General features: G+C 45.6%; 2 protein-coding genes across 2 annotated transcripts in view; both read left to right on the top strand.

Annotated features, from left to right (window-relative positions):
• The window catches only part of LOC144486192 (uncharacterized), a 41,432-nt gene that overhangs the window by 1,685 nt on the left and 13,603 nt on the right, over positions 1 to 26,144 (top strand). The window contains exons 3-4 of the mRNA XM_078204284.1: positions 9,925 to 11,421; positions 22,808 to 23,077. Of these exons, the coding sequence (XP_078060410.1) occupies positions 10,163 to 11,421; positions 22,808 to 23,077 (1,529 nt within the window). The 5' untranslated portion in view covers positions 9,925 to 10,162. The remainder of the gene's footprint in view (positions 1 to 9,924; positions 11,422 to 22,807; positions 23,078 to 26,144) is intronic.
• LOC144486183 (uncharacterized) lies at positions 31 to 3,870 on the top strand. Its single transcript, XM_078204271.1, has one exon. The coding sequence runs from the start codon at positions 673 to 675 to the stop codon at positions 1,945 to 1,947; it is 1,275 nt and encodes a 424-aa protein (XP_078060397.1). The 5' UTR covers positions 31 to 672; the 3' UTR covers positions 1,948 to 3,870.

Here is a 26,144-nt window from a genome sequence, read left to right as displayed (position 1 = left end):
ACCCTGACCCTATACTCATAACCCCACTTATTTACCCTGGTAGTCCCCCTGACAGTAAGGGACAATTTAGCATGGACAATCAACCTAACCTGCACATATTTGGACTGAGGGGGCAAACCGGAGCACCCAAAGGAAATCCACACAGACACGGGGAGAATGTGCAAACTCCACACAGACAGTCACCTAAGGCTGGAATCAATCCCAGGTCCCTGGCATGTGAGGCAGCAGTGCTAACCATTGTGCCGCCCATGATGGGATAGGAGGAGATGTGTGTCGAGTATAAACAACAGCAGGTTAGTTGGACCAAATGGACTGTTTGTGTCTGATAAGTTTGAAGTAATTCAATTTAAACTCCTTTCGCAGAATATTTGCAGATTGGAAATTCAAACTGAATATCATGTCAAGATTGGTCAGAGTCACTTGATTCATCAGGAGCTGATCATCATCAGCCTATGAATGTGGAAGGAGAAATGTTGTCAGTTTTGTCTTTGGGAAATGATTCAAATATCAGTGTGACTGGAAAAGAACCGAGACACCCATCTAAGCGATTTTCCGCAGTTTTCTGGAACAGAGCTTTAACCAGTCACACAGCATGAAAAGAAATTGCACATTTACATCAGGAGACACCTTACTCGTGTTGTGTTTGTGGATCAGGCTTCAACTGATTACCATATGAACAAGGAACAGCAACAGGCCATTCGGCCCCACCAGCCTGCTCTGTCATTTAATAACATCATGGCTGATCTGATAGTGACTTCAAATCTCACCCCACCTACGCCCAATAGCCTGTCGTTAACCATGGAGAAACCATGGAAATGTGGAGACTGTGGGACGGGATTTAATTACCCGTCTGAATTGGAAACTCATCGACGTATTCACACTGGGGAGAGACCGTTCACCTGTCCTGTGTGTGGGAAGGGCTTCACTCAGTCATCCAGCCTGTACACACACCAGCATGTCCATACTGGTGAGAGGCCATTTACTTGTCTTCAATGTGGGAAGGGATTTAAGGCTTTATCAAACCTCCAGACTCACCACCAAGTTCACTCTGATCAGAGACCGTTTAAATGTTGTGAGTGTGGGAAGAGTTTTAAAAGTAAAACGGATTTATTGATTCACCAATGCACTCACACTGGGGAGAGGCCATTCATCTGCTCCGTGTGTGGGAAGGGATTCACTCAGTCATCCCACCTCCTGACACACCAAAGTGTTCACACTGATCAGAGACCATTTAAATGTTCTGACTGTGAGAAGAACTTTAAAAGTAAAACGGATTTATTGATTCATCAGCGCACTCACACTGGGGAGAGGCCGTTCATCTGCTCCATGTGTGGGAAGAGATTCACTCAGTCATCCCACCTCCCGAAACACCGATTTGTTCACACTGATCAGAGACCTTTCAATTGTTCTGAATGTGAGAAAACATTTAAAAGCAAAAAGGATCTTCTGAAACACCAGCACACTCACACTGGGGAGAGGCCATTCACCTGCTCTCTCTGTGGGAAGGGATTCACTCGATTAGCTAACCTTCTGAGACACCATCGAGTTCACACTGGGGAGAGGCCGTTCACCTGCCCTGTGTGTTGTCAGGAATTCATTGATACATCTGACCTTCTGATACACTGGCGAGTTCACACTGGGGAGAGACCGTACACTTGCCTCCTGTGCGGCAAGAGATTCACTCAGTCATCCCACCTGACTACACACCAACTTGTTCACACTGATCAGAGACCTTTTGAATGTTCTGATTGTGAGAAGAGATTTAAAAGTAAACAGAATCTGTTGAAACACCAGCGAGTTCACACTGGGGAAAGGCCGTTCAACTGCTCCATGTGTGGGAAGGGATTCGCTCAGTCAAACAACCTGCTGAAACACCAGCAAGTTCACAGGCGACAGCAGGGGTTGGATTCTGCTGTTATGGCTGCTGTTCATCACACCCAGGACTGAATAGTGTCTGGTTACCAGTGAGGTTCCACAGTTTTGTGGTATATATCAATGACTTAGACTTAAATGTAAGGCTCATGATTCAGTTTGCAGATGATACAACAATTGTATTTGTGTTTAACAATCCAGAAGAAAGCCGTGGACTGCAGGAAGATATCAGTGGGCTGGTCAGATGGGCAGAAAAATGGCACATGGAATTCGATCTGGAGCAGTGAGAGGGAATGAATTTGGGACATTAGACAAGACAAGGGAATGAACAATAAAGGGATGATGCTGAGAGTTATAGAGGATCAGAGAGAACCTGGAGTCAACATCCAGGCATCTGTGAAGGAGGCTGGACAGGTAGATCATAAGACCATCAGATGTAGGAGCAGAATTAGGCCATTCAGCCCATTGAGTCTGCTCTGCCATTCAATCAAGGCTGATACGTTTCTCAATCAGGTGGTCAAGAAGACATTTGGCCCAAGCCTAGTGTATAAGAGGAGGGAGATTATGCTCAAACTGAAGCAGAGAGTGGGAGTCAATGGATCCTTTTCAGAGTGGGAAGCAGTGACTAGTGGGTGCGGCAGGTTCAGTGCTGCAACCCCAGCTGTTCATAATATACATTAATGATTTGGATGAAGGAATTGAATGCAATATCTCCAATTTTCAGCCGACACTAAGCTGGGTGGCAGTGTGTGCTGTGAGGAGGATCCTGAGAGGTTACAGGGTGGCTTGGACAGGCTGAGTGGGCAGATACTTGGCAAATGCAATATAATGTGGATAAATGTGAGGTTATCAACTTTGGTGGCAAAAACAGGAAGAAAGATTATTATCTGAATGGTGGCAGTTTAGGAAAAGGGGAAGTGCATCGTGACCTGGGTGTCATGGTGGGACAGTTGCTGAAGGTTGACATGCAGGTACAGCAGGCAGTGAGGAAAGCTAATGGCATGCTGGCCTTCATAGCAAGAGGATTTGAGTATAGGAGTAAAGATGTTTTGCTCAGTTGTACAGGGCCTTGGTGAAGCCACACCTTGAGTATTGTGTGCATTTCTGGTCTCCTAGTCTGAGGAAGGACATTCTTGCTATTGAGGGAGTCCAGATAAAATTTAACAGACTGATTCCTGGAATGGCAGGACTGACATATGAAGAGAGACTGGATCGACTGGGCTTTTACTCACTGGAATTTAGAATGAGAGGGGATCTCAGGAAGGCAGCTCACCACCACCTCAAGGGCAATTAGGAATAGGCAATAAAAATACTGGTCTGGCCAGTGACACCCACACCCCATGAAAAGAAAATGTCTGTTCAAACAAGACTTAATTAAGGCAGGACAGGATTCTTTAGATAATAAATTTTACATTAAATTAACATTAAAATTATTATTAAAGGAAAGAGGTTTGCATATCAATTCAGGAAATCTTCCAAGATGGTGCTGGAGTGTGGCAACTTCTTGCAAGCTGTGCCCAGCATACCCTCTAATTCTATCTTCTACTCGTTCTGTGCTTCTAAAACTATATTCTAGCTCTTATGACTGAAACACTACATTCAGCATCCTCTCCTTCTCGACGTACGGTACTCTTTCTCTGTATAGCACACAAGAAACAATACTTTTCACTGTATGCTAATACGTGTGACAATAAATCAAATCAAATCAAATCAGACAATGATTTTTGCAACTTTGTCTCGGTGTTGACCCATCGCAGCGTTCCGCTCTCAAGACTCTGTCTCAGACACAATCCCACTTGCTGAGATGGACATGTGATTCTTGCCTCGAGTGAGTGTCTTCAGTAATCAGCCAGCAACAAATCATTACAGAGCCCTGACCTTTCACCCCTGAGTGGCCAGCACCCGGTGTCAGAGTCTGTGGTAAACCACTGTTAGCTTATTACCTGTACATGTAACATGCCTGGACACATCCCTGCCGGCCCTACCCGAGACTCCTCCCCCCCCCCCCCCCGGTCCAGGTATAAAGGCGACTGCTCCCCACCCCCCTGCCTCAGTCTGGACCAGTTCATCGGCATGGGTGTGCTCCAAGTCTTTTGCTAATAAAAGCCTATTTGTTCTTGCATACAAACTAGTCTTTGCTTGATTGATGGTGCATCAGAGTCAACCTTTTCCTCAGTGAATAATTACCTCAAGCTGCTGCTCGGGTTAATCCAATTAGTTCTTAGGCACAGTGGCCACCCAGCCTCAGTATAGCAGACAAGAATACAAGAGAGTTAAAATCTCTTGATTTTGAACTATCTCGCTATCCACTGGATCAAACTAAAGATTATAATGTACCATTCCTCGGGACCTTTATCAGGGATCCTTCATTATTAGAACAGTTTGTCTGAAATTGTCGTTTCTCATACAGAGAGACATGTAATAATTCAACTTAACAAGTTTTGAATGAAAACCCAGTCTTTCCAATATGATTAATTCATTATTTATAACTTAATCAAGGTTCATCAATTGTACAATCATCTGTTTCATGACTGGTTCCTCCCATCATACAGTAATTTGATTAATATATGTGGTTAATACAGAAAACAAAATGATCTCTTGCATCACATGTTAGTCTGACTTCCTTGACCTTGTTAGTTATTACAGCAGATACAATATAAAAATGGTCAAGTTAAATTCAGGTCTAACCAATCGGACCTACTTACAGTGAGAAACATGATTGAAAGCAGCAGCAGTGAGAAAGGGTCAATTGTAAAGTTAAAACTGAGATGTGTCTGGTGCAGTTTCAACAGAATATCCAGTCTGATGTAAGCCGATGCAGAATCTAATGTAACGGTAACTAAGAGAGATGTGAAGTGTAAACATGAAGTATAAACCGAGACTTGATCTTTAGTGGTAATAAAACCAGGGCCTCCTATGGTCTAAACAGAGAGATGTTTTGCCTAATTATTAATAAGGAGAGTTAAATGTAGAATAGAGCAATTGTCTAGTGTAACATAAACTGAGACACAACCTGGTTTAACATAAATATAGTGGTTAGCACTGCTGCCTCACAGTGTCAGGGACCCAGGTTTGATTCCCGGCTTGGGTCACTGTCTGTGCGGAGTCTGCACATTCTCCCCGTGTCTGCTTGGGTTTCCTCTGGGTGCTTCAGTTTCCTCGCTCACTCCAAACATGTGTGGGTTCGGTTGATTGGCCATGCCCCTTAGTGTCAGGGGGATTATCAGGGTAAATACGTGGGGTTATGGGGCTAGGACCTAGGGAGGATTGTCGGTGCAGGCTCGATGAGCTGAATGGCTTCTTTCTGAATGAGAGGGATTCTATGCTTTGAAATATGAACATGGTCTAGAAACAGTATTAACAAAGGGAGGGGCTGCAGTAATTTAAATAGGAGAATGCCTGGCACAGTAACTGAGACAGAGCTGTGAACAATGTGAACTCAGACAGGGTCTGGAGTTGTACAAAAAGGCTCAGGTGTAATAATAACAGATAATAATAACTGAGACAGGGCCCAGATTAAAATAACCAGAGATGGGAACCAGGATTTTACTGCCCTTCTTGCCCAGCAGTACATTATTGTCCTGTTGAACTAAATGCAGATTTAAATGGTTCATTGTCTTTCCAGAAGAAGAAAAGCTGTGCTCGGGCCATAAAATTCTGATGTAGAGATGCCGGTGCTGGACTGGGGTAAGCACAGTAAGAAGTCTCACAACACCAGGTTAAAGTCCAACAGGTTTATTTGGTAGCAAAATCCACGAGCTTTCGGAACGCTGCTCCTTCGTCAGGTAAGTGGGAGTTCTGTTCACAAACAGGGCACAAAGACACAAACTCAATTTACAAAATAATGTTTGGAATGCGAGTCTTTACAGGTAATCAAGTCTTAAAGGTACAGACAATGTGAGTGGAGAGAGGGTTAAGCACAGGTTAAAGAAATGTGTATTGTCTCCAGACAGAACAGTTAGTGAGATTTTGCAAGCCCAGGCAAGTTATGGGGGTTACAGATAGTGTGACATGAACCCAAGTTCCCGATTGAGGCCATCCTCATGTATGCGGGACTTGGCTATCAGTTTCTGCTCAGCGATTCTGCGTTGTCGTGTGTCGTGAAGGCCGCCTTGGAGAAAGCTTACCTGAAGATCAGAGGCTGAATGCCCATGACTGCTGAAGTGTTCCCCAACTGGAAGAGAACACTCCAGCCTGGTGATTGTCACCAGGCAGGACTGTTCTCTTCCTGTTGGGGAGCCAACAGGATTGGTGATTGTCACCAGGCAAGACTGTTCTCTTCCTGTTGGGGAACACTTCAGCAGTCATGGGCATTCAGCCTCTGATCTTCGGGTAAGCGTTCTCCAAGGCGGCCTTCACGACACACGACAACGCAGAATCGCTGAGCAGAAACTGATAGCCAAGTTCTGCACACGAGGACGGCCTCAACCGGGATCTTGGGTTCATGTCACACTATCTGTAACCCCCACAGCCTGCCTGGGCTTGCAAAATCTCACTAACTGTCCTGGCTGGAGTGGGTTTCATCTGGAGTGGTTTAATCTCCTTCAGCCCTTGGATCCCACTCACTAATAATCTCACTAACTGTCCTGTCTGAAGACAATACACATCGCTTTAACCTGTGCTAATGCTCTCTCCACTCACATTGTCTGTACCTTTAAGACTTGATTGCCTGTAAAGATTCGCATTCCAACCATTATTTAATAAATTGAGTTTGTGTCTTTATATGCCCTGTTTGTGAACAGAACTCCCACTTACCTGATGAAGGGGCAGCGCTCCGAAAGCTAGTGGATTTTGCTCCCAAATAAACCTGTTGGACTTTAACCTGGTGTTGTGAGACTTGTTACTGTGTCCTGTCCAGAACACAGGGACCTGAAAATTGATATGCATGTAACTGGTCTAAACGTACAAGTGCATCTTTAGTGGGCTAAAAGTGTGGGTAATATTATTCGATGTGAGTTACAGAGGTTGGGTGGGGAGGATATTTATTTAGGCAATGAGAGATGACATTGAACTCACTGCCTTTGAGAGTGTTGGACAGGATGATCAATAATTCCTGAATTTACCTGGATGAACACAAAAAGTAATAATGTTACAGGGAAATGGTGTTAGGGTATATCGGGATATGGCGGGGGGAAGAGAATGGGACTGACTGGATTGCTCTGCAGAGATTTGGGCATAGATTCAAGTTGCTCAATATAGTCCTGTGCCACAACTTAATGATTGGAAATATATAACAGAGCTACAGTACAAGATTACAAGACTAGAAATATAAAGAAATTATCTTTATTATAGAACCATAAACAAAATATGTACCATATAATACTAGGCATATCTATGTTGTTACAATCCCTGTAAAGACCTTGAAAACAAACAAATTCCCAGACAATCCCAATGGAATAAACTGAAGGACAAGGTTTCACTTATGAAAAAACTTTTTCTGTAACGATTGAATTAAAATCAACATAAATGTATCAGAATGCTGCCAGGATGGAACCTTTAAGTTATGAAGAGAGATTGGATCAGCTTGGATTGTTTTCATTGGAGCAGAGAAGACTGAGGGGTGACCTGATCGAGGTGAATAAGATAATGAGGGACATAGACAGAGTGCAAAAGGAGCTGCTGTTCCCCTTAGTTGAAGGGTCAGTCATGAGGTGACATAGTTTCAAGGTGAGGGGCAGGAGGTTTAGGGGGAGATGTGAGGACAAACCTCTTTACTCAGAGTCTGGAATGTGCTGCCTGGGAGGGTGGTAGAGGCGAGCTGCCTCACATCCTTTAAAAAGTATCTGGATGAACACGTCATAACATTCAGGGCTATGGGCCAAGTGCTGGCAGATAGGATAAGGTGGGAGTTCATGTGTCGGTGCAGACTCAATGGGCCAAAGGGCCTCTTCTGTGCTGTATGATTCTCTGAATCATGAATTAACAGACAAACAGTATTTGAATAGACAGGATAAATTTGTCTTTAAAAAGCTCAGACAATAAAAACAGGTTTCACAAAATCACAAACATTTCCCCCTCAGTATATTTGGCTCTAATTCCAGTTACAGAGTCTCACAACTCTCTGTATTTCCCAGGGGAAGAAATAAAGTGTTTTCCTCACAGATGTTGTCCAGAAGGTGAAGTTTGAGTCTGTGTGTGAAGTTTGAGTCTGTGGTGAAGTTGGAGTCTGTGGTGAAGTTTGAGTCTGTGTGTGAAGTTTGAGTCTGTGGTGAAGTTGGAGTCTGTGTGTGAAGTTTGAGTCTGTGGTGAAGTTTGAGTCTGTGGTGAAGTTGGAGTCTGTGTGTGAAGTTGGAGTCTGTGGTGAAGCTACAAACAGAAGCTGTTCTGTTTCAAATCAAACTGCGGGACTGGGAAGAAAATGATGGGAAGAGATTTTGCAAAGTCCCCTCCCCCACTGCCTCAGCTGGCAGCCCAGCACGCAGGCGCAGAGAGCGCTGCTGAGCCGAGCTGTCCGGAGCAGGCGCAGAGAGCGCTGCTGAGCCGAGCTGTCCGGAGCAGGCGCAGAGAGCGCTGCTGAGCCGAGCTGTCCGGAGCAGGCGCAGTGCGGCTGCCGCCAGCGGTCGCTCTCGATCTCTTTTTGGAGCAGCCGCCGGAGAGAGAGGGGGGAGGGGGGAGGGGGAGATCACCGAGCGGCTTCTCGCTCTGGCCGGAGCCGCCAGCCGGTTGCCTGGAAACCGTGGCTGGAGGAGGTTCAGGAGGAGGGGAACAATGGGTGGGGGCGGGGCTCCCGGGTCCGCGCGCCCGGGCCTGCGCGCGCTTTGTCCCATTGTCTGAGTGTAGAGTTCAGCAGCTCATTCCTGCCCAGCAAAGCTGCTGCTGCTTCTCTCTCTCTGAATGAAGATTGAGCTTCAGACAGACTCAAACTTCCTCCTGTTCCAACATCTGTGAGTAAAACACTTTCTTCTCTCCCCCTTTCCATTTCTTTTCTCATTCTGGGGGAAATTGGGGACTCGCAGCAACTGAAGGGAAAGGAAGTGAATCCAGGGAGGCTGCAGACTCTGGAAAGGTTGGCCCAGGTTTCTCTCTCTGAAAGACATTGACATCCTTTGCTCCCTCAGCTTGACACATTGATTTGTCGGCTAAAAGGATGGTCTCTTTCCTAATGTTCACAATTAAAGGGGTGGTTTCCCCAGAGGATGGCTGATCTTTTAAGGGGACAGTAAATGGGACAGAGTGTTGTTGTGGTACATATTAGACATTATTTATGTTTCTGTAATAATTATTTACTCATCTACATTTTAATATGTACTTTATATCTTTACAGTCCTCGCGATATAGAGGAGATCATTCAGCAACTCCAGCCCTTACCAATGCTTTGTCGAGCAATCTAGTCAGCTCTATTCCTCCCCATATAACTGTACTTCTGTAAGTTTATTTACATCCAATTTCATTTTGAAATAATTTGCCACTGCTTCCACGATCCTCATAGGCAGAGATGCAGATTAAGATTACTCACTGTCTGGATAATTTTCTTCCTCACATCCCCTGCCACTGTGCTGCTAATTAAGAAATAGAGTATGGCATATCACACATTTGTCATTCAGGTTTATACACGTGATATTAAATATATATTCCAGCAGACTGCATATTGAGGTTTTCAGGTTTCTTTGAAGCTGTTGAATTGCTCCTTCACTAAAATTGTTTGGCTGAATATTTAGTACAGCAGAGTGAGAATAGAGAGAATGTGTCATGCAGCATGGTGGCACAGTGGTTGACACTGCTGCCTCTCAGCTCCAGGGACTTGGATTCGATTCTCGGCTTGGGTCATTATGCAGAGTTTGCCTGTTCTCCCCGTGTCTGCGTGGATTAGAGGGATTAGCAGGGTAAATATGTGGGGTTATTGGGATAGGGCCTGGGTGGGATGGTTGTCAGTGCAGACTCGATGGGCCAAATGGCCTCCTCCTGCACTGCAGCGATTCTATGGTTTCTATGATCAGGGTCGATTTTTGTTTAGGAACGATAGAGGGAAGGTGGTTCCATTGACATTCGAAGTTTTGCTTTTGAATTTCTATCCTGCCCGACAGTGATGACTTTCATGAACTTCTTTTACAGGGTATTAGAAGGGGAATATTTGCAGACAGAAATCCCAAACCGTGTAACTGGAAAAGCACCGACACACACCCGAGTGAGAGTGTTCCCTTGAACTGACTATGGAAAGAGCTTTAACCAGTTACACAGCCTGAAAACACATCACACCATTCACAGGAAGGAGAAACTGTACATACGTTTTATGTCTGTACGAGGCTTCAAATGATCATCCAACCTGGAGAGACACAAGGACACCTGCGCCATGGAGAAACCATGGAAATGTGGGGACTGTGGGAAGAGATTCAGATCTCCATCAGAGCTGGAGATTCATCGACGCAGCCACACTGGAGAGAGGCCGTTGACCTGCTCAGAGTGTAGGAAGGGGTTCAGTAATTCATCCAACTTACTGAAACACAAACGAGTTCACACTGGGGAGAGACCATTCACTTGTTCTGACTGTAGGAAGGGATTCAAATCCCTATCAGAGCTCGAGATTCATCGACGCATTCACACTGGAGAGAGGCCGTTCACCTGCATCGAGTGTGGGAAGGGATTCACTCATTCATCCAACCTTCTGACACACAAGCGGGTTCACACCGGGGAGAGACCGTTCGCCTGCTCTGTGTGTGGGAAGAGATTCAGTGATTCATCCACCCTGCGGAAACACCAGAGAGTTCACACTGGAGAGAGGCCGTTCACCTGCTCTGACTGTGGGAAGAGATTCACTCGGTTGTCCAACCTGCAGACACACCAGCGAGTTCACACTGGGGAGAGTCTGTTCACCTGCCCAGAGTGTGGGAGGGGATTCAGCAATTCATTCAACTTGTTGATACACCAGCGAGTTCACACTGGGGAGAGGCCATTCACTTGCACCGTCTGTGGAAAGCGATTTACTCATCCATCCTCCCTGCGGACACATCAGCGAGTTCACACTGGAGAGAGGCCATTCACTTGCACAGTGTGTGGGAAGCGATTCACTCAGTCAGCCAGCCTGCGGGCACACCATGTCACTCACACCGAGGAGAGACCCTTCAAATGCTCAGCCTGCGAGAGCAGCTTCAAAATAGCTGCTGATCTGAGGGTCCATCAGCGAATTCACACCAAGGAGAGACCCTTCAGCTGCTCTCACTGTGGAAAGAAATTTCGAACATCATCCAGCCTTCGGACACACCAAAGAATTCACACTGGGGAGAGGCCATTCACCTGCTCTCAGTGTGGGAAGAGATTTAATGATTCATCCACCTTGCTGACCCACCAGCGAGGCCACACCGGGGAGAGGCCATTCACCTGCTCTCAGTGTGGGAAGGGATTCACTCGGTCATCCCACCTGCTGACACACCAGCAGACTCACACTGGAGAGAGTCTGTTCACCTGCTCTCAGTGTGGGAAGGGATTCAGTAATTCATTCAACTTGCAAACACACCAGCGAGTTCATACGGGGGAGAGACCATTCACCTGCTCTGAGTGTGGGAAGAGATTCATTCAGTCTTCCCACCTGCAGACACACCAGCGAGTTCACAAGTGATTATGGGAGTTGGATTCTGCTGTTTCTGCTGTTAATCACATCCAGGACTGAACCATGTTCATTCTGACAGTTGGTAAAGTGGGAGGGTTTCTCCGGCCAGTCTCAGAACTTTGCTTCCAGGGGGCTGATGCTCTTCGAGCCTGGGAGTGAACATTTCCACTGAATTTATCCGCAATAGCTGATGAAGTACATTTATTTTATCCTGGATAGCAAATACTGTTCTTCCCACCACAACAGGTAGATCTGAAATAAATACATTAGTCTCTGTTTCATTGAGTCTACAGCACAGGGCCAGGCCAGTCGGCTGAATTGGTCTGTGTCAGTATTTATGTTCCACATGAGCCTCCACCCACCCCTCTTCATCTCCCCCCATCAGCATATCCTTCTATTCCTCTCTCCCTCATGTATGTATCGAGCTTCCCCTTCAATGTATTCACGCTGTTCACCTCAACCACTCGCTGTGGTAGTGAGTTCCACATTCTCACCACTCGCTGGGTAAAGAGGTTTCTCATTAAATCCCTATTGGATTATTGAACTGCTTTGTAATCTTTAAGACCTTTCATCAGGTCACCCATCATTTTCTTTTGAATGTAAAGCAGCCCTGGCCTTTCCTGAAAGTTAAATGTTCTCAGTTCGTCAATATCACAGAACCATATTGACGGGCTGGTCAGATCTGTGGCAAATGTCCAAAGATGTGTGGGTTAGGTTGATGGGCTATGCTAAATTAACCCTAGTGTCAGGGGGATTAGCAGGGTAAATATGTTGAGTGATGGGAATAGGGCCTGGGTGGGATTGTGGTTGGTGTAGATTCGATGGACTGAATGTCCCCCTTCTGCGCTGTAGGGATTCTATGAACATAGAACAGTACAGCACAGAACAGGCCCTTCGGCCCACAATGTTGTGCCGAGCTTTATCTGAAACCAAGATCAAGCTATCCCACTCCCTATCATCCTGGTGTGCTCCATGTGCCTATCCAATAACCGCTTAAATGTTCCTAAAGTGTCTGACTCCACTATCACTGCAGGCGGTCCATTCCACACCCCAACCACTCTCTGCGTAAAGAACCTACCTCTGATATTCTTCCTGTATCTCCCACCACAAACCCTATAGTTATGCCCCCTTGTAATAGCTCCATCCACCCGAGGAAATAGTCTTTGAACATTTAAATGGAATTTAACCCTGAAAACTGTGAAGTGATGCATCTATTCATTAAAAGTTTCTTTATTAACTACCTACTAGTCAGTAACAGATGACTGAATAAGTGGTGAGCCTTAATTGAACTGCAATTAATGAATCAATAAATCTGTTATATTACAGACTGAGTTTTATTTGCTGTAAAAGTGTAATACTTTAATGACTGTGGATGTAAATGTGCAATGAAGATAAAGATGGAGTTGTATCCAACACGAAGAAAGATCGTTGTTGTTGGAGATCAGTCATCTCAGCTCTGGGATATCACTGCAGGAGATCCTCAGGTTACTATCCCAGGCCCAACCATCTTTAACTGCTTCATTAATGACCTTCCCTCCATCATAAGGTCAGAAGTGGAGATGTTTGCTGATGATTGCACAATGTTCAGCACCATTCGTAACTCCTCAGATACTGAGGCAGTGCATCCTCAAATGCAGCAAGATCTGGACAATATCCAGCCTTGGGCTGACAAATGCCAAATAACATTCATGCCACACAAGTGCCAGACAATGACCATCTCCAACAAAAAAAGTTAAAGTAAAGTTTATTTAATAGTCACAAGTAGGCTTACAGTAACACTGCAATGAAGTTACTGTGAAAGTCCCCTTGTCGCCACACTCTGGCACCTGTTCAGGTTACACTGAGGGAGAATTTAGCATGGCCAATGCACCCTAACCAGCACATCTTTCAGACTGTGGGAGGCAACCCAATGGGAAGAACGTGCAGACTCCACAGACAGTGACTCAAGCTGGGAAGTGAACCCGGGTCCCTGGTACTGAGAGGCAGAACCACTGTGCTGCCCCGGGGGATTCTTTAGAATCCAATAAAGAGATGGTATGAAACAGTTCTATTGTATTCCAGTCTAAGACAAGAAGAAGTGGTTGTAGGTAATTGGGGATCAATTAAATTAATCATTTAACCAAACTGACCAATTGTCAATGGGCCGTACTCTGACATGTAGTCATGGTCACTTTGGCGATGAAAGTGATTTCCAAAGGTCCAAGTACCGAGGCTGAATTCCACAAGAATTACTGTCAAAGAAGGAGCTCGAGAGGGTTCAGCTTCTGCAGACTGATCACCCACATGAAGCTGTAAAAGTCAATGTTTTAAAATTGTTTAGTAAACGTTTTTCTTTCAATACATTTCTTAATTTTATTAATCAGAGAATTCTGACTTTGCTTTAATTAGTTAAAGTAGTCCAATCCAAAGTGAATTTCTTAAATGACATTAGTGGGGTGGCTGAATCAATGAGTCAATTAAGTTACAGATAACAAGATCAGGTACCATAAATGTTCAATTTAAAACCTGCATTTGTACAGCACCTTTCACAACCACAGGACATCTCAAAACGCTGTGCAGCCAATGAAGTACTTTTAGTTACCATCACATCACCATCATGGCAACTTCCAAGTCCACCAGAGGGAGCAGCACGCATTAGCAGTGAAGGAGCTGCTATTAGCACCAATAGTGAAGGGAGAATTTAGCATAGCCAATGCACCTAACCAGCACGTCTTTAGAGTGTGGGAGGAAACAGGAGCACCCGGAGGAAACCCACACAGACAAGGGGAGAACATGCAGACTCCACACAGACAGTGACTCAAGCTAGGAATCAAACCCGGATCCCTGGCGCTGTGAGGTAGCAGCGCTAACCACTGTGCCATCGTGCTGCCTCATATCCTGAATCTTCATGATCATTACTTGGCTGGGATGCTTCAGCATGAAAGAATTCCAATTACTTGTCAGGCGAAAGGGGTCGTGTCCAATAGACCTGTTAAAGACAAATCACTGTTAGATTGCACTGGGGTTTATGTGATCAGGTTTTGGTTTTATGAACAAGGTCTGTATCAGACTGCAGCTGTCTCTTTGATTCTCCACAACAGTTGTAGTATCCTTACTAAATATCCACCACAACCACAACCGCTAGACCAGAAATCTGAGGTTATTGTGATTACAGCCTTTCAAACTGTTACTGATACAATCACCAAATATTCTGAAAGCTCCTTTGGTTGTAATTCCCTCACAGAAAACCTACCCCTCTGGGGGAGAAAACACAGCTTCTCCACAGCAGAAAGGAAACCACTCCTCACCACTCCGAACTCTGAATGATTGGGGATGTTGCTGGTAAGTGTCCAGGACAAATTGCTATTTGTGAGGTGAAGGTAGATCAGCAGCAGGAGTAGTGAAGGGAGTGATGGTAATAACCAGGCAAACTGAATCACCAGGAAAGCTGCTCCAGAGGAGATTCCATGGGATCCACCCAAAACACAACTGTTGGGACCGACAGACTCCAGGAAAATGTCATTTAAAAACTGGTCAGGACGCTGACCCAAATGTGACTGTGGGTAAAGAGAGTGGGCACGACTGAAAAAACTTCTCCTCGTCACTTACAGCAAGTAAGGACTCACTTATCTGACAGCTTTATTTTTAAATCACAAGCGTGGTTTGAATTTGACTTTAGTCACACCTTGGAAAGGAAGTAGTATAAGATCAAAGCAAGGCATATTGCTTGTTTTTTGACTCCTCAATATTATACAAGATGATCATACTATCAGCAGCTGAGAATGTCCATCGGCACCTGAAGCTGTGCCTCATCTGTGTCCAAACTAATCAGATCCTGCAAAATGCATTGTCCCAATTAACACATCCCATATTATTGATCTTCCTTGGGAAACACTGCAGCTCGATTATACCGGCTCACTCTCCACACTAAAAGGAGGAGACTGGTATATCCTGCTAATTGCAGCTATGTTTACCTGGTGGATTGAAGCTTTCCCTGTTTGTAAAAATGATGCAGATACGACAGCTAAAATCTTGTGCGAACAGATCTTTACCAGATGAGACATCCTGAAATGGATGGAGAGTGATAATGGTTCTCATTCCTCAGCAGAAATAATGTAACAGCTCTGCAGGCTTTGGAAAAGAAAAAAATCCAGAAAAATAATTTTGGGAAAAAAAGGATTAATTTCATATTTATCCAGAAATAAAGCCCAGTTGAGTTAGGATGGTTATTACTGTCAGAAACAAAACCTGACTCAGAATGAACATTGTTCAATCAAACTGGGTGGCATGGTGGCACAGTGGTGAGCACTGCAGCCTCACAGCACCAAGGACCCAGGTTTGTTTCCCTTGGGTCACCGTCTTTGTGGAGTCTGCATGTTCTCCTCATGTCTGTGTGGGTTTCCTCTGGGTGCTCTGCTTTCTCCCCACAAAGATGTGCTGGTTAGGTGGATTGGCCATGCTAAATTCTCCCAAATTCAGTGTACCCGAACAGGTGCCAGAGTGTGGCAACCAGGGGATTTTCACAGTAACTTCATTGCAGTGTTAATGTAAACCTACTTGTGACACTGATAAATAAACTTTAAAAAAAAACAGCAGTACTGACAGGAGAAGCCTGTGGGTGACCAGTTGTATAGTTGGAGGATACTGTGTACAGTTCTGGTCACCTTTTTATAACTGTGTACAGTTCTGGTCACCCTATTATACTGTGTACAGTTCTGGTCACCGTATTATACCGTGTACAGTTCTGGTCACCCTATTATAACTGTGTAATACACAGTTATAATAGGGTCACCCTAATATGGAAAGGATATTATTAAACTAGAAAGGGTGCAGAAAAGATTTACGAGGATGCTACCGGGATTTGATGGTTTGAGTTATAAGGAGAGGCTGGATAGACTAGAACTTTTTTCTCTGGAGCGTAAAATGCTGAGGGGTGATCTTATAGAGGTCTATAAAATAATGATGGGCAAGGTCAGCTAAATAGTCAATATCTTTTTCCAAAGGTAGGGGAGTTTAAAACTAGAGGGCATAGACTTAAGGTGAGAGGGGAGAGATACAAAAGGGCCCAGAGGGGCAATTTTTTCACACAGAGGGTGGCGAGTGTCTGGAACAAGCTGCCAGAGGTAGTAGTAGAGGCGGGTACAATTTTGTCTTTTAAAAAGTGTTTAGATAGTTACATGGGTAAGATGGGTATAGAGGGATATGGGCCAATGCGGGCAATTGGGACTAGCTTAGGGGTTTTTAAAAAAAGGGCAGCATGGGCACGTTGGGCCGAGGGCCTGTTTCCATGCTGTAAACCTCTATGACTCTCTGACTCTCAGCCAATCTCTAGAGTCACTTGTGAACTCGCTGGTGTCTAACCAGGTTGAATAACTGAATGAAGCTCTTCCCACACTCAAAACGTGATGTGGAGACTCACCTGATGAAGGAGCAGTGTTCCCGAAAGCTCGTGCTACCAAATAAACGTGTTGGACTTTAACCTGGTGTTGTGAGACTACTTACTGTGTCCACACTCAAAACAACTATTCCCCTGTGTGGACTCACTGGTGTCTCAACAGGTTGGAAGGGCAAATCCTTTCCCACAAATGGAGCAGGTGAATGACATCACCCTTGTGTGAATGAGTCGGTGATTCAGCATTTCAGGTCGGCTTTTAAAATTTTTACACGTTTAGAACATTTAGAAGGACTATTTTCAGTGTGAAGAAATTAAATTTCAGTGAGGCAGGATGACAGAGCGAATCCCTTCGCACACACAGGTTAGGGTCTGGAATTCACTGCCTGAACGTGCGGTGCAGGCAGATTCAATTCAAGCATTCAAAGGGGAGTTACCTGAACAGGAAGAATGTGCAGGGATACAGGGAGAAGGTGGCAGAATGGAACTAGTTGAGTTATGCATTCGGAGAGCTGGTGCAGACATGATGGGCCAAATGGCCTCCTTCTGCACCAAAACTCTTCAGTGACTCTGAAATCTTTAAAAGCCTAAAATGCTGGAATAAAACTCAGCAGGTTCGGCAGCATCTGTGCAGAGAGAGAATCAGAGTTAACATTTCAGGTCTGTGACCTTTCCTGTGAACTGGGGAAAGTTAGAAATGTGACAGATTTGGAGAAAGGGGCGGGTGGGACAGGGACTAAAGGAAGGTCTGTGAGAGGGTGGAAGACAGGAGAGATTGAATGAGAGAAAAGTGAATCACCCCAGAGCCAATGGAGATGGAGCGAGAGAAACAGGAGCTGTGTCTGGAGCAGGGGGGCTGCCGACTGAAAGAAGGAAAAATGAAACATAGAACATAGAACAGTACAGCACAGAACAGGCCCTTCGGCCCACGATGTTGTGCCGACCTTCATCTGAAACCAAGATCAAGCTATCCCACTCCCTACCATCCTGGTGTGCTCCATGTGCCTATCCAATAACCGCTTAAATGTTCCTAAAGTGTCTGACTCCACTATCACTGCAGGCAGTCCATTCCACACCCCAACCACTCTCTGCGTGAAGAACCTACCTCTGATATCCTTCCTATATCTCCCACCATGAACCCTATAGTTATGCCCCCTCGTAATAGCTCCATCCACCCGAGGAAATAGTCTTTGAACGTTCACTCGATCTATCCCCTTCATCATTTTATAAACCTCTATTAAGTCTCCCCTCAATCTCCTCCGCTCCAGAGAGAACAGCCCCAGCTCCCTCAACCTTTCCTCATAAGACCGACACTCCAAACCAGGCAGCATCCTGGTAAATCTCCTCTGCACTCTCTCCAGCGCTTCCACATCCTTCTTATAGTGAGGTGACCAGAACTGCACGCAATATTCCAAATGCGGTCTCACCAAGGTCCTGTACAGTTGCAGCATAACCCCACGGCTCTTAAACTCCAACCCCCTGTTAATAAAAGCTAACACACTATATGCCTTCTTCACAGCTCTATCCACTTGAGTGGCAACCTTTAGAGATCTGTGGATATGGACCCCAAGATCTCTCTGTTCCTCCACAGTCTTCAGAACCCTACCTTTGACCCTGTAATCCACATTTAAATTAGTCCTACCAAAATGAATCACCTCACATTTATCAGGGTTAAACTTCATTTGCCATTTTTCAGCCCAGCTTTGCATCCTATCTATGTCTCTTTGCAGCCTACAACACCCCTCCACCTCATCCACTACTCCACCAATCTTGGTGTCATCAGCAAATTTACTGATCCACCCTTCAGCCCCCTCCTCTAAGTCATTAATAAAAATCACAAAGAGCAGAGGACCAAGCACCGATCCCTGCGGCACTCCGCTAGCAACCTGCCTCCAGTCCGAAAATTTTCCATCCACCACCACCCTCTGTCTTCGATCAGACAGCCAGTTACCTATCCAATCGGCCAACTTTCCCTCTATCCCACACCTCCTTACTTTCATCATAAGCCGACCATGGGGGACCTTATCAAACGCCTTACTAAAATCCATGGATATGACATCAACCGCCCTACCTTCATCAACACACCTAGTTAGCTCCTCAAAAAATTCTATCAAATTTGTGAGGCACGATTTGCCCTTCACAAATCCGTGCTGACTATCCCGGATTAATCCGCATCTTTCTAAATGGTTGTAAATCCCATCCCTAAGGACCTTTTCCATCAATTTACCAACCACCGAAGTCAGACTAACCGGTCTATAATTACCAGGGTCATTTCTATTCCCTTTCTTAAACAGAGGAACAACATTTGCCACTCTCCAGTCCTCTGGCACCATCCCCGTGGACAGCGAGGACCCAAAGATCAAAGCCAAAGGCTCTGCAATCTCATCCCTCGCCTCCCAAAGAATCCTAGGATACATTTCATCAGGCCCAGGGGACTTATCGACCTTCAGTTTATTCAAAACTGCCAATACATCCTCCCTCCGAACATCTATTTCCTCCAGCCTATTAGCCTGTAACACCTTCTCTTCCTGAAAAACATGGCCCCTCTCCTTGGTGAACACTGAAGAAAAGTATTCATTCATCACCTCGCCTATCTCTACTGATTCCATACACAAGTTCCCACCACTGTCCTTGACCGGCCCATCCTCACCCTGGTCATTCTTTTATTCCTCACATAAGAGTAAAAAGCCTTGGGGTTTTCCTTGATCCGACCCGCCAAGGACTTCTCATGTCCCCTCCTAGCTCTCCTCAGCCCCTTTTTCAGCTCGTTCCTTGCTAACTTGTAACCCTCAGTCGAGCCATCTGAACCTTGTTTCCTCATCCCTACATAAGCTTCCCTCTTCCTTTTCACAAGACATTCCACCTCTTTTGTGAACCACGGTTCCCTCACTCGGCCATTTCCTCCCTGCCTGACAGGGACATACCTATCAAGGACACCCAGTATTTGTTCCTTGAAAAAGTTCCACTTTTCATCAGTGCCTTTCCCTGACAGTTTCTGTTCCCATCTTATGCCCCCTAATTCTTGCCTAATCGCATCATAATTACCTCTCCCCCAATTGTAAGCCTTGCCCTGCCGTCCGGCCCTATCCCTCTCCATTGCAATAACAAAAGACACCGAATTGTGGTCACTATCTCCAAAGTTCTCTCCCACAACCAAATCTAACACTTGGCCCGGTTCATTTCCCAGTACCAAATCCAATGTGGCCTCACCCCTTGTCGGCCTATCCACATATTGTGTCAGGAAACCCTCCTGCACACACTGCACAAAAAGTGCCCCATCCAAACTATTTGACCTACAAAGGTTCCAATCAATATTTGGAAAGTTAAAGTCCCCCATGACAACTACCCTGTGACCCCCACACGTATCCATAATCTGCTTAGCAATTTCTTCCTCCACATCTCTATTACTATTTGGGGGCCTATAGTAAACTCCTAGCAACGTGACCGCTCCTTTCCTGTTTCTAACTGGAGCCCATATTACCTCAGTGTGCATATCCCCCTCAAAGTGCTTTTCCGCAGCCGTTAAACTATCCTTGATTAACAATGCTACTCCTCCACCTCTTTTACCAGCTTCCCTACACTTACTGAAACATCTATACCCCGGAACGTCCAACAACCATTCCTGTCCTTGTTCTACCCACGTCTCCGTAATGGCCACAACATCGTAGTCCCAAGTAGCAATCCACGCCCCAAGTTCATCCACCTTGTTCCGGATGCTCCTTGCATTGAAGTAGACACACTTCAACCCATCTTCCTGTCTACCGGTACCCACCCTTGACCTTGATACCTTCCCCAATATCTCACCACCCTCAACACTGACTTCCGAACTACAACTCCTTTTCCCACTCCCCTGACAAATTAGTTTAAATCCCCCTGAAGAGCCGTAGCAAATTTCCCTCCGAGGATATTGGTGCCCCTCTGGTTCAGGTGCACCCCGTCCTGTTTGTAGAGGTCCCACCTTCCCCAGAACGTGTTCCAATTATCCACGTATCTGAAACCCTCCCTCCTGCACCATCCCTGCAACCACATGTTTAAGTGCACTCTCTCCCTGTTCCTCAACTCGCTATCACGTGGCACCGGTAGCGTACCAGAGATGACCACATGTTTTGTCTTTGCTCTCAGCTTCCAGCCGAGCTCCCGAAATTCCTGTTTTAAATCCCCGTCCCTTCTCTTACCTATGTCGTTGGTACCAATGTGTACCACGACTTGTGACTGTTTCCCCTCCCCCTTAAGAATCCGGAAAACACGGTCCGAGACGTCACGGACCCTGGCATCCGGTAGGCAACAAACCATCCTCGAGTCTCTTTGTTCCACAGGACCACAATCAAAGAGAAAGAAACAGAACGGGCTGAGAGTTCACTCTCTGAAACTGTTGGACTGAATGGTGAGTCCAGGAGGCTGTAAAGTGTGGAGGGGGTGGGTGAGTGGGAGGATCTTCTCCTGGACCTGCTCTAGACCGTGGTTAAAACAGTAACCAGTAGATCCAGGATGGGAATGGCACTGTGAGGCAGCAGTGCTAACCACTGTGCTGCCCTGCACATTTGTCAACATTATACTACATTTGCCAGTTCTTTGCCCACTTGCTTAACCTGTCTATGTCTCTTTGTGGCCCCCTTGCATCCTCTTCACAACTTATTTCTCTACCTATCTTTGTGTCATCAACAAATTTAACAACCATGCCTTCAGTTCCTTCTAAATCATTGATATAAATGGTCAAAAGATTGAGGTGCCAGCTGCTCACCATAACCCTTAATTCCTTTACTGTTCAAAAAACTATTCATCCTTGCCTTAAAAACATTCAATGAGGTAGCCTCAACTGCTCCACTGGGCAGGGAATTCCACACCTTTGGGTGAAGAAGTTCCTCTTCAACTCAGTCCTAAATCTGCTCCCCTTTATTTTGCCATGCCCCCTAGTTCTAGTTTCACCTGCCAGTGGAAACAACCTCCTGCTTCTATCTTATCTATTCCCTTCAGAATCTTGTATGTTTCTGTAAGATCTCCCCTCATTCAAAGTTAAAGTTTATTGATTAGTCACAAGTCAGGCTTAATTAACATCAATGACATTACTGTGAAATTCCCCTAGTCGCCACACTCTCGCGCCCGTTCGGTCAATGCACCTAACCAGCACATCTTTCAGGCTGTGGGAAGAAACCGGAGCATCCAGAGGAAACAGACACAGGGAGAATGTGCAAACTCCACACAGACAGTGGCCCAAGCCTGGAATCAACCCCAGGTCCCTGGCGCTATGAGGCAGCAGTGCTAACCACTCTGGAATCATGCCACCCACGAATTGGAATTCTTCTGAATTCCAATGAGTATAGTCCCAGTCTACTCAGGCTCTCCTCATAAACCAACCTAGTGAATCTTCTCTGCATCCCTTCCAATGCCAGTATATCCTTTCTCAAGTAAGGAGACCAAAACTGTACGCAGTACTCCAGGTGTGGCCTGACCAGCACCTTGCACAGCTGCAACATAATCTCGCTGTTCATAGAATCATAGAACCCCTATCATGCAGAAGGAGGCCATTTGGCCTATCGAGTCTGCACCGACAACAATACCACCCAGGCCCTATCCCCGCAACCCTACATATTCTCCCCACTAATCCCTCTAACCTACGTATCCCAGAACACTAAGGGACAATTTAGCATGGCCAATCAACCTAGCCCGCGGATCTTTGGATGGTGGGAGGAAACCCACGCAGACACGAGGAGAATGTGCAAACTCCACACAGACAGTGACCCAAGCTGGGAATCAAACCCAGGTCCCTGGAGCTGTGAGGCAGCAGTGTTAAGCACTGTGCTACCATGCTGCCCATGTTAATGCATTGCCCATAACACCATGCACCTGTTGAATTCATCTGCCATCTCCTTACTTTCCATTATTAATGGCTAAAACTCACTTTCTATAGGACAAACATTCACTTTGTCAACACTTTTCCTATTTAAATATCCAGAACCACTGACTATCCATCTTTATATATCTAGCTGCCTTTCTCTCGTCCTCTAATTCTTCCCTCACAGTGAAAAGAGACCGGTTAAATGTCCAGACTGCGGGAAGGGCTATAAAAGTTCTGAGGAACTGCATCACCATCAACATGTTCACTCTGATGAGAAACCATTCACATGTTCTCACTGCGGGATTGGCTTCCTGCGATCAGGCGACCTCACTGTACACCAGCGAATTCACACTGGGGAGAGGCCGGTCACCTGCCCTGTGTGTGGGAAGAGATTCACTTGTTTATCCTCTCTCACTTCACACCAAGTTGTTCACACAAATGAGAGACCGTTCAGATGTTCTGACTGTGAGAAGAGCTTTAAAAGCAGAAAACTTCTGCTCGCACACCAGCGAAATCACTCTGAGGACAAACCGTTCACCTGCACTGAGTGTGGGAAAGGATTCACCCGGTCATCCACTCTGCTGAGACACCAACAAGTTCACAGTGAGGAGAAGCCGTTCACTTGTTCAATGTGTGGAAAGGGATTCACCCAGTCATACAACCTGGTGAGACACCAGCGAGTTCACCAGTGATCACAGGGGTGTGATTCTGCTATTATTGCTGCTGTTAATCACATCCCAGACTGAATTATGTTTCTGATAGAGTTTATTTTTGATGTAAATTGGCCCTGTTGGACTTGGGGTGAGCCCCACAGCATCTCACATTCATGTGTCAATAAATCATCACACCTGCATACTTTGTTTTAAATTTAAATCACTCAAACTGTATTGAACTAAAGATGAACAATAAACAGATCACAGTTCAATCCAGCAGTTCTAAAATCTGTTTTCTCATTTGAATTTTGGTCATCTCATCTTTATCATAGAAGAGTCAGAGAATCCCTACAGCATAGAAGAGGTTAATAGGCCCATCAAGTCTGCAACAACTCTCTGATCGAGTATCTTACTGAGCCCCTCTCCCCCGCCCTATCTCCATAAACCCACACATTTCCCATGGCTAATCCACCCAGGCTGGAGCTATTTGATAGGCGAGCTGTTCAGTCACTGTGCGGTGTCTACATGTTCTCCCCGTGTCTGCGTGGGTTTTCTCTGGGTGCTCCAGTTTCCTCCCACAGCCCAAGAGATGTGCTGATTGGGTACATTGGCCATGCTAAATTCTCCCTCAGTGTACCCGAACAGGCGCTGGAGTGTAGTGACTTGGGGATTTTCACAGAACTTCAATGCAGTGTTAATATAAGCCTACTTGTGATGATAATAAATAAACTCAAACTTGTCAGATTTTGAAGGAATTAGTCTGAAAGCAAACTCAGCGGTTTATGTCCTCAGACTCTGGTCCCTGCTGTAATGAATACTCTAAGAAGTTTAACAACACCAGGTTAAAGTCCAACAGGTTTATTTGGTAGCAAAAGCCACAAGCTTTCGGAGCGCTGCTCCTTCGTCAGGTGAGTGGGAATTCTGTTCACAAACAGGGCACAAAGACACAAACTCAATTTACAGAATAATGGTTGGAATGCGAATACTTACAGCTAATCAAGTCTTAAAGGTACAAACAATGTGAGTGGAGAGAGCACCAAGACAGGCTAAAAAGATGTGTATTGTTTCCAGACAGGACAGCCAGTGAAACTCTGCAGGTCCAGGCAGGCTGTGGGGGTTACAAATAGTGTGACATGAACCCAATATCCTGGTTGAGGCCATCGTCATGTGTGCAGAACTTGGCCATCAGTTTCTGCTCAGCGACTCTGCGCTGTCGTGTGTCGTGAAGGCAGCCTTGGAGAACGCTTACCCGAATATCAGAGGCTGAATGCCCGTGACCGCTGAAGTGCTCCCCAACAGGAAGAGAACAGTCTTACCTGGTGATTGTCGAGCGGTGTTCATTCATCCATTGTTGCAGTGTCTGCATGGTCTCCCCAATGTATCATGCCTTGGGACATCCTTTCCTGCAGCGTATCAGGTAGACAACGTTGGTCGAGTTGCAAGAGTACGTACCATGTACCCAGTGGATGGTGTTCTCAGGTGAGATGATGGCATCTGTGTCGATGATCCAGCACGTCTTGCAGAGGTTGCTGTGGCAGGGTTGTGTGGTGTCGTGGTCACTGTTCTCCTGAACGCTGGGTAGTTTGCTGTGGATAATGGACTGTTTGAGGTTGTGCGGTTGTTTGAAGGCAAGAAATGGGGGTGTGGAGATGGCCTTGGCGAGATGTTCGTCTTCATCAATGACATGTTGAAGGCTCTGGAGATGCCGTAGCTTCTCCCACAGTCTGTAAGATGTGATGGTTAGGTGCATTGGCTGTGCTAAATTCTCCCTCAGTGTACCCGAACAGGCACCGGAGTGTGGCGACTAGGGGATTTTCACAGTAACTGCATTGCAGTGTTAATGTAAGCCTACTTGTGACACTAATAAATAAACTTTAAACTATAAAAAAAACTTTAAAAAGTCACACACCATCCTGACACTGTCTGACACCCAGTACTGGATAAACAGAAATGTCATCCAATTAAATATTGGGAAGATGAGTCGGAAAAAAACTCCACTCTCCAGCCACTGACTACATTCCTCTTCTGAGAAACACTAAAGCAGAACCAGACTGTTCACAACCTGTGTGGTTTTACTCCAACCACATCATCACCCAGACCAACTATTTCCACTTCAGGAACATTGGCCGATTCCACCCCAGCCCGAGCTCATCTGCTCCTGAAACTCTCACCCATTCCATTCTTACCTCCAGACTTTATTATCCAAATGCACCCCAGTCCAATCCTCCACATCCATGCTCCTCATATTCTCCAGATGATCGTACACCCTGCTGCCCATGTTCTGACTCACATCACATCACCTGTTACACTCCTGTGCTCACTTACTGACAAAGGTTTCTGTTTAAGAAACAGCAATATTTTCATTATATTTTTGAAATCTATTCACAGTTGCAATTACTGCTATCTCTGTGATCTCCTTCACCACAGAACCCTCCAAACCTCCGTGTTCATCGAATTGCAGCATCTTCAGCATTCCTGATTTTAATCACTCCACCAAAGCTGACCATTCTTTCTTGCCTCCACTCCAAGCTCTGGAATTTCCTTTTAAGCTCTCCATCTCTCGACCCCACTTTCCTCCTTTGAGATACTCCTTAAAACCTCCCTCTTTGATCAAGCTTCAGGTCACCTTCCCAAATATCTCCTTTGGTCGCTTGATATTTCTGAAACACTTCTATGAAATGCTTTGAAATGTTCTATCACATTAAAGGCACTAAGTTAATACATCACTGTTCCTTCAGAATCACAGATGAAAACCATGTTACCTTTTCCCTGACAGCATTGTGGGAGCAGCTTCACCACACTGACTGCGGCGGTTCAAGAAAGTCAAGCATCATCTTCTCCACAGGTAACTGGGGATGGAGAATATTT

This window comes from Mustelus asterias, unplaced genomic scaffold (genome assembly GCF_964213995.1).
Source record: "Mustelus asterias unplaced genomic scaffold, sMusAst1.hap1.1 HAP1_SCAFFOLD_296, whole genome shotgun sequence".
Taxonomy (NCBI): domain Eukaryota; kingdom Metazoa; phylum Chordata; class Chondrichthyes; order Carcharhiniformes; family Triakidae; genus Mustelus; species Mustelus asterias.
This window is presented reverse-complemented; position numbering and strand designations above follow the sequence as displayed.

Excerpts from the sequence above, each read along its gene's own strand:
- LOC144486183 (XM_078204271.1), top strand. The coding sequence starts at position 673 with ATGAACAAGGAACAGCAACAGGCCATTCGGCCCCACCAGCCTGCTCTG.